We start from the raw sequence: 9901 nt of genomic DNA, 5'->3' as shown, positions 1-9901 counted from the left end.
ACAGAGAGAGAGAGAGAGAAAGAATAATAGTACCACACACACACACACAGAGAGAGAGAGAGAGAGAGAGGTGAACCCCCTCTTCCTTACTGAGCAAATAATGTAGGTGCATTAACTTCCCACAGGACACATTAGGGGACTTTTAATCTGCCTTTCCTTTGGGCACTAACATCCCCCACCAGCAGACCGGCAATCCACTCCAAAATCATTTTTATTGTCTTCCTGATTTCTAACATTTCTGCTTATGATATGTGTTTTTAATGTTGTGTGCATCCATATTTGAGTGTGTTTGTAAGTATGCTTGTGTGTGAGTGTGTGTGTGTGCGTGCATGCCTGCATGTGTGTACGAGCGTACCTCTAAAAGCTGCCAGTCAGAAAGAGTGATGAGCTCTGGGACAAGGCAATCTCTGTCACACACACAAGGCTGGCATGCATGGTGCAGATGAAAATAGAAATGCCCCGTCTGCAATTATGCTCGCGCTGCTACACTGCCAGCACCTTCTGGAAAGCCCGCTAAGACACCACACACACACATGGGCCCCGCTACGATACCACACACACACACACACACAGAGGCCCCGCTAAGACACCACACACACACACGGGCCCCGCTAAGGCACCACACACACACACACATGGGCCCCGCTAAGACACCACACACACACACAGGCCCCGCAAAAGACACCACACACACACACGGGCTCCGCTACGATACCACACACAGATTGACGTTAGAAAACCTCTCATCTAGGATAAAACAATGTGATTTTTTTCAGATTGACATTAGAAAACCTCTCGTCTAGGATAAAACATTGTGATTTTTTCCCAGATTTTGGAAAATTATTCCCTCCCAATAAACTGGTTTTGGTTATCATTTGGTCTAATTAAAGTACTGGTTTCTTCAAAACCACAAACACATCTTCTGAATGGGGAACAGCAAAGTAATTTTCAATTTTACTTTTAGACTGCAAACGTGATTGCAAGAATGTGTATGTGTGTACTGTGCGTGTTGACAAGAGTGTGTATGTGTGTGTGTGTACACATGTACTGTGCGTGTTGACAAGAGTGTGTATGTGTGTGTGTGTACGCCCGCTAAGACACCACACACACACACAGGCCCCGCAAAAGACACCACACACACACACGGGCCCCGCTACGATACCACACACACACACAGGCCCCGCTAAGACACCACACACACACACACACACGGGCCCCACTACGATACCACACACACACACAGGCCCCGCTAAGACACCACACACACACACACACACGGGCCCCGCTACGATACCACACACACACACAGGCCCCGCTAAACACCACACACACACACGGGCCCCGCTAAGACACCAGACACACACACGGACCCCACTAAACACCACACACACACAAGGGCCCCGCTACGATACCACACACACACACACGGGCCCCACTAAGACACCAGACACACACACGGACCCCACTAAACACCACACACACACGGGCCCCGCTAAGACACCACACACACACACAGGCCCCACTAAACACCACACACACACACGGGCCCCTCTAAGACACCACACACACACACGGGCCCCACTAAGACACCACACACAGGGCCACGTTAAGACACCACACACACACACAGGCCCCACTAAGACAGCACACGGGCCCCACTAAGACAGCACACACACACAGGCCCCACTAAGACAGCACACACACACACGGGAGTGGCACTGTACAGGTCCTCTGTGGATGTCAGAGAAGCAGGACTGTCTATCTGTCCATCTGTCTATCAAACATCTGATGCTGCCAATCAACAGAGACCCTAAACAGACAGAAACACACAGGGGACAAAGACACACACACACACACACACACACGCTTACTGAGGGACTGAAGCCCCTCCTCTCTCTTCCCCCCTTCTTGAGCAACACGTCATAGAAACCCTGCCGTTCCTGAAACAAGCGTCGGTGGCTCGTCCGGAATGTGTGCCGTGCCATGCGGAGCCCTCCTGCCCGGTAACCGTATCCAGGGCGACCCTGCCCTCCATGTTACCACTGCTGTTCCCAGGCAACCTAGGCCTGCATCCTCACACACACACTCATATACTGTACATTCACAAATACACACACATGACCATTGTGCAAGTGGCAGTATGGTGCACTTATGCAAGTATGCACAAGTATGCACAAGTATGCTTGTGTGTGTGTGTCATAGCTGTGTGTTCATAGTTGAGAGTGTTTGCTTGTGTTTGTGTGAGTGCGGTGTGTGTCATGGTTGTGTGTTCATGTGTTTGCTTCTGTGTGTGTGGGTGTGGTGTGTGTCATGGCTGTGTGTTCATGTGTTTGCTTGTGTGTGTGTGAGTGCGGTGTGTGTCATGGCTGTGTGTTCATGTGTTTGCTTGTGTGTGTGTGAGTGTGGTGTGTGTCATGGCTGTGTGTTCATGTGTTTGCTTGTGTGTGTGTGAGTGCGGTGTGTGTCATGGTTGTGTGTTCATGTGTTTGCTTGTGTGTGTGTGAGTGCGGTGTGTGTCATGGCTGTGTGTTTATGTGTTTGCTTGTGTGTGTGTGAGTGCGGTGTGTGTCATGGTTGTGTGTTCTGTGGTCAGGTCTCCAGAGTGGCCTCTCCTCTCACGCTCTGCCCTCTGCTGCTACACACACACACACACACACACACACACACACGGAAAACACTGCAGCTACAACAACATGGAAAACACTCTGCAGATTTAATTAGACAGCACAGCTGAGTTCTCCACATTCAGCTCAAGAGATGTAAGAACATACACACACGCAGGCGCGCGCACACATACACACGCATGCATGTGCACACACAGACACACACACACACACACTCAGAGTGGCAGTATGTGGTTCAGCCAGTAGGTGTCACCCAAACTAAAGGAACTATCCGCAGATGGTGGCTGTGCATCTTCAGATTGACGTTAGAAAACCTCTCATCTAGGATAAAACATTGTGATTTTTTTCAGATTGACGTTAGAAAACCTCTCATCTAGGATAAAACATTGTGATTTTTTTTCAGATTGACGTTAGAAAACCTCTCATCTAGGATAAAACATTGTGATTTTTTTCAGATTGACATTAGAAAACCTCTCGTCTAGGATAAAACATTGTGATTTTTTCCCAGATTTTGGAAAATTATTCCCTCCCAATAAACTGGTTTTGGTTATCATTTGGTCTAATTAAAGTACTGGTTTCTTCAAAACCACAAACACATCTTCTGAATGGGGAACAGCAAAGTAATTTTCAATTTTACTTTTAGACTGCAAACGTGATTGCAAGAATGTGTATGTGTGTACTGTGCGTGTTGACAAGAGTGTGTATGTGTGTGTGTGTACACATGTACTGTGCGTGTTGACAAGAGTGTGTATGTGTGTGTGTGTACGCATGTACTGTGCGTTTCCATGGGTGTATTTCTATTCTTGTGTGTTTCTGTATGAGAATGGTAAAATATTCTGTATGGTGGTAATGCTGAGAACCTAAACACGCTGTTTAATATCTGCATGCAGCCGACTGAGAACACAATCTATAAATGTGTGTGTGTGTTTGTGTTTCCATAATGCACTTGTGTATGTCGGTACAGCACGTATGTGTGTGTGTGTGTGTGTGTTTCCATAATGCACTTGTGTATGTCCGTGCAGCACGTATTTATGTACAGTATGTGTGTGTGTGTGTTTGGTTCCCTGTGTGTCCTGTGTTATCATTGCAGTCCCTGGCATTCTTCTCTGTTTACTCAGGCTATTTCTGCGTTTATTATATTTCAGGCGAAGCTCGGTCAGCTCGGTCAGGACCCACTCGTCTCCAGAGAGCCCGCGCTTGTTCCGCTCTGATGCTAAAAAGACAGACAACCCCCGTCGAGTTCCGTCACCTGGCCCAGTCCCGGCCCGCGCCCCAGCCGCAAGTCAGCAACGTGTGGGGTGCAGGCAGCTGTCCTTGGAGCGAGCACAGACTGTGCTCCATCAGTGTGGCTATTCTTACTCCCCCCGACGTGGCCTTTAACGGCTCCCCCTGCTGGTGGGACCCCATATAGCAGCACTACTCAGCTAGCCACACAACTGCATACTTAATACAGACTGCAACACAACTTCTTCTCACGTCTCACGCATGTGTTTGCGCGCGCGCATGTGTGTGTGCGTGTCTGTGTGTGTGTGTGTGTGCATGCGTGCATGTGTATGTGTGCATGCGTGCATGTGTATGTGTGTGTGTGCATGTGTGTGTGTGTGTGTGTGTGTGTGTGTGCGTGCGTGCATGTGTATGTGTGTGTGCGTGTCTCGTGTGTGTTTGTTTCGTTTCTGGTGACACATCTGGGCACCTTGTGTTTCTCTGGTACTCATATCTGGGCCATTGTTAGGATACACACCAGGACTACAAATAGGGCCTGCACTGAGGGGTGTGTGTGTGGGTGTGAGAGATCTGCTGTGAGAGAGGTGTGCTTATGAGTGTGTGTGAGAGATCTGTATGTGTGTATGTGCATGTGTGTGTGCATACATGTGTGTGTGTGTGCATATGTGTGTGTGTGTGCATGCATATGTGTGTGTGTGTGTGTGTGCATGCATATGTGTGTATGTGTGTGCGCGCGCAGGAGAGGGTGAGCCCTTGAAGGGGGCAGGAGCCCCTCTTCTCTGGGACGCCGGGTTTCCCCTGGGAGCGAAGAGGAAGTGTGACCCCGTGTGGGAAGCAGCGGAGCGGAGGGCAAGACAACCACGGAGGAGGAGAAGAACAGAGGGATCACATCACCACACAGGAGGAGGAGAAGAACAGAGGGATCACATGACCACACAGGAGGAGGAGAAGAACAGAGGGATCACATCACCACACAGGAGGAGGAGAACAGAGGGATCACAGGAGGAGAACAGAGGGATCACATGACCACGCAGGAGGAGGAGAACAGAGGGATCACAGGAGGAGGAGAACAGAGGGATCACATGACCACGGAGGAGGAGAAGAACAGAGGGATCACATGACCACACAGGAGGAGGAGAACAGAGGGATCACAGGAGGAGGAGAACAGAGGGATCACATGACCACGCAGGAGGAGAACAGAGGGATCACATGACCACAGAGAGAAGAGGAGGAGGAGAACAGAGGGATCACATGACCACGCAGGAGGAGGAGGAGAAGAACAGAGGGATCACATGACCACGCAGGGGGGCCCAGGGTCACATGATCACAGGCACCACTCTGAGCGCAGCCTCTGAGCGCGAGCAGAGGAAGGTTTCTCCTTTCAGATGGAGCAGATCTCCATGACCTGTCCATTGGCAGCAGCATCAGCAGGTCAGCTCTCGCACGCCAGATCCGTTCTGGCCTTTTAAGGTATCCGCCTCTCCCCAAACCAAGGAATCTGAAAGCGTTTCCAAGTTGATGATAAGTGCAGCCGCACTGAACAACAGGGGGCTCTGATCCCAGCGCTGACGTCAGCACATCTGGAAGTGATTGATCCTCTAAAAATAGCCCTGCCAGACCAAAGCCTTGGAGCAACACTAGATGTTTAAATGATTAGGAAGTAAGGGGAAAAAAAAACACTTGCAAGTTGACGCCATTTCATTTGTAAAAGGAAAATAAAATGACCCATCCTCAACTCAGACACCTGTGGGATTTCTGTGATGTCCCCTGCAGTGCAGAGCTAATGAGCCACCAAATCCCAAAGCACAAACGCATGTCCTTACAAAGAGACAAAGATCAGGCCTGGGTTGCACAAGCGCAGGCCCACCACGCGTCAACGAAAGCCTAACACAGAATGGGGAAACGTTTTGAGCATCTGATTTGCCGGTTGGGTGCTGGGATGCATTTCATTTGAGCTTTTGATCTCTCATGTTCTGTTCGTGTTGTGATATTTGTATTGCAGCATCTATTGTGAACCTACAGCACAGTCTTCATTTGCCATGCAGCTTGGATGTTAATCCTCATTTGTAAGTCCTTTTGGATAACAGCATCAACTAAATGAATAAATGATTTAAGACCACTTGAAATGACATTTTTGTTCAAACTTATCATGGAAATATACACATAGTGGAAATGTAGGCTTTCAATTGAGCACATGGATGTCGATTGAAATAGGGCACATGACACACAGGATATACACCTGGCGAGGACTCATAGCACTTTATCCTTGTGCTGCCTCTCTGGGCTCAGCATGATGTTACATGAACTTAAACCAGTGCTCAGGTGAACCTGGTAGTCAGTGCCATGTCACCGGCCTCCAGACGCCAGATTCTAAACTACACCACACTGATTCTAAACTACACCACACAGATTCTAAACTACACCACACTGATTCTAAACTACACCAAACAGATTTGAATATGATCTGAATTTCTGCTTTTGCTGAACCTTTTTTTTACTGTAATATCAAAAAACACTTCAGTTAGGTTGTTTTGATAATATGATTTATTTTTACATTATCAAAACAACCCAACAGCAGCTTGATTGATATTACCTGGAATGCACAAAAAAAGATTTATGAATATTCATTACAATTACAATGTGCTTTTATAAATGAACTGTGAACTGAACAATGTTGATATTGTGGTGGGCCGCCACAAATAAGTCAATGTATGGGAAACACTGATCCCAGTATACAATATATGATATGATATGCCGCATCCCAGTATACAATATATGATATGATATGCCGCATCCCTTATAGATAGACTGTATGCACGCTGTGGGCCCTTTCTCACACACAGTGGAGCAAGTACTGTATGTATCAAGCAGTATGTATCAATTGAAGTGTGTATGAAGTAGTATGTATCGACTGAAGTGTGTATGAAGTAGTATGTATCGACTGAAGTGTGTATCAAGTAGAATTGTTGAATCAAACAGCCGTGAGACTTGCGTCAGACAACAATCAGTCACAACAAACCCCAACCCCCCCCCCCCCCCCACACACACACACACACACACAAACACCTATCTGTCTTTCCAAGAAAGACGTCAGAGGCACACACACCTGTTCATCCGTTAATCTGACATTTGTTACATCAACACACCTGAGCGGTAATCCCATAGCAGCCAAAAACCACGCACACACTCGCTCTCTTTCTGTCTCACAAACACTCTCACACACACAAACACAGGAAATCTGTTTAAGTTCTGCATGCAATTTCATGGAATAACTCAGACAGTGATCTTGGACCTCGAAAAAAGCACTACTACTAACCACTACTTTTAACACATTACAAACCTCACAGACACCAGAGCAAAGCACTACTACTAACTACTACTACTAACCTCTAAAACATCAGAGCAAAGCAGTTAAGCACTTCAACTGAGAACTTGTCTCAGTTACTTGTCTTTACATTCAAGATGTAACTCAAAAAGCACACACACACTCTCTCTCTCTAGCTCACTCACACACAGACACAGACACATACTGTAAACACGCACATACCCTATGCAGGAGTGTCTTCTTGCGGTGCCATAGATAGATGGTAGTGTCCTCCTTGTGAAGAATTTGTCTCTGTTCATCTTGTTTCATTTAGCATCGTGTGCGAGAACATCTGACAGCCCGAGAACCACACACACTCTCCTCACACACTCTCATGGTGACCTCCGCTACACACACTACCCACCTGAAGCAAGCCTCCTCTGATGTGTGACGTGTGTGTGTGTGTGTAAGAAAGACAGAGAATGCCGTACAAAGAAATGTCCAAAGGGAAAGTCAGTGTCTCGGGGAGAAAGAAGTGTGTGGGGGGGGGGGGGCAACGAGGGGGGTGGGGAGGAAGCAGGAGGTGAAAATATAATGGTCTCAGACGTCAGCAGCTCTCACTCACAGGTCCGCTACAAGTCTAAACTCGACTGTGAGCCTCTCAAACCACCATGCCCCGCAGGCCTCCTGCTTTAATTATACACCAGAAAGGGAGAGGGAGAGAGAGAGAGAGATAGAGAGATAGAGAGAAGAGAAGAGAGGAGAGAGAGAGAGGGAGAGAGAGAGAAGAGAGGAAGAGAGGAGAAGAGAGGAAGAGAGGAGAAGAGAGGAGGGAGGGAGGGAGAGAGAGGAGAGAGGAGGGAGGGAGAAAAGAGAAGGAAAGAGAGAGAAGAGAAGAGAGGAGACGGAGAGGTGGGAGTCTCTCTCTCTCTCTCTCTCTACTTTAGCATGTCTTCAGATGGAGAGGACCATAGTCCCTTTCTCTCTCTCGGTCCTGTGTTCCACGCGTTAAGTTGCGGAGTCCCGTGGAGTCCCTCCGTCTCTGAGTCCACGGGGCTTGTCTCTCTGAGTCAGGGCTGCACTGCTACGGTTCCCACCAGAGCTCGTTAAGAAACGTTCCGTCTGTACGAGAACGACCCTGACGCAAGCAGCCGTTACCAACTCTCACACCAACTCCACTCCACTCAACTCAACTCAATTCAACTCAATTCAACTCAACTCAGCTGCCTGTCTGACTGCTGCAGAGGAAAGTAAAAAAGCAGAAAGCTGAAAAAAAGGAGGCAAAGAAAAGCATGAGAAGTGAGTGATGAAGAAGCAGCAGCAGGGAAATGCACATCCAGCCTTTCACACAGTGGAGTGGGAGACAGCTAACTCTCCCAGGATGCTACTTTAGGATGGGGGGTGGGAGGGGGGGGGGGCTGCTGTCAGGTCACAGTGAGCTGAAGTGATCTGAGACAGGCTAGCCAGAGCACTCATGTTGTGCTGCAGAGCTGGGGTAGTTGTGCTGGGTGCTGCATTGAGACAGGCTAGTCAGAACTGGGGTAGTTGTAGTGGCTGCTGCATTGAGACAGGCTAGTCAGAATGGCAGAAGGGAATGACCAGTGAAAAGAATGGCAGGTCACAGAGAGGTCCGACACACACACAGTATTCTGTATGCCCAGACACACACACACACACACACACACACACAGTATTCTGTATGCCCAGACACACACACACACTAGGGCTGTAACGATATACGATTCGAACCCGAAATCGCGACATTCATATCTACGATACTGTGATACAGGTTATCTAGAACAAAACCCTACCAACAGCTTATCTAGAACAGAATCCTACCAACAGCTTATCTAGAACAGAATCCTACCAACAGCTTCTCTAGAACTGACACAATAGACCAGCTCATGCTTTTCCACGTATGATCAAAACATGAACAGCAATATTTTTGTCATTTCTGTCTCCTTACATTGCCCTGCTGAGATAATTGCTTACATGATCCATGATCATTGTCTGTGTTAAATGCAAGGCAGGTTCATCTGTGTGTGCTTGTGTCTAGTATTTATAGAGACGCTGTCACCTTAACGTGCCTTGTGGCCTGCGGAGGAACTAGGTCAGACTGCATGTGGGTCAGTGCAAGCAGGCACCAAGGTCAAATACTCAGGTAGGCTCTACCCAACTAGGAGAATAACACTGCACGTATACACACACACACACACACACACAGACACACACACACACACAGGCACATACACACACACACACAGACAGGCAGACACACACACACACACACACAAAAACACACACACACACACAGACCGGCACAGGCACACAGGCACGCACACACACATACACACAGACAGGCACACACACACACACACACAAACAGACCGGCACAGGCACACAGGCATGCACACACACACACACACACACACACACACAAAGAGTTTGGTTGAGAGATTGGGTTTTGGGAAAACACCATGCGGGAGGAGATGAGTGTGTGGCTTTAATCTTGGTCTAATATTTGAGTTGGCCAATCACCAGCTGGGACAAGGCAGGGAAAGGTTCTCAAAAACCCACCAGCTGGGACGAGGCAGAAAAAAGGTTCCTCAAAAACCCACCAGCTGGGACGAGGCAGAAAAAAGGTTCCTCAAAAACCCACCAGCTGGGACGAGGCAGAAAAAAGGTTCTCAAAAACCCACCAGCTGGGACGAGGCAGAAAAAAGGTTCTCAAAAACCCACCAGCTGGGAC

General features: G+C 48.2%; 1 protein-coding gene across 6 annotated transcripts in view; it reads right to left on the bottom strand.

Annotated features, from left to right (window-relative positions):
- Positions 1-9901, bottom strand: part of pde4cb (phosphodiesterase 4C, cAMP-specific b) — a 93884-nt gene that overhangs the window by 42335 nt on the left and 41648 nt on the right. Inside the window, exon 1 of one of the 6 annotated variants that reach the window (XM_042056313.1) lies at positions 7396-7644. The exons of the other annotated variants lie outside the window; for them this stretch is intronic. Coding sequence (XP_041912247.1) covers positions 7396-7472 — 77 coding nt within the window. The 5' untranslated portion in view covers positions 7473-7644. Of the gene's footprint in view, positions 1-7395; positions 7645-9901 lie in introns of those variants that run through there. 6 annotated transcript variants of the gene reach the window in all.

Source organism: Alosa sapidissima, chromosome 12 (genome assembly GCF_018492685.1).
Source record: "Alosa sapidissima isolate fAloSap1 chromosome 12, fAloSap1.pri, whole genome shotgun sequence".
NCBI classification, from domain to species: Eukaryota; Metazoa; Chordata; class Actinopteri; order Clupeiformes; family Clupeidae; genus Alosa; species Alosa sapidissima.
The sequence above is the reverse complement of the archived record's forward strand: the minus strand, read 5'-3'. Positions and strand labels throughout refer to the sequence as shown.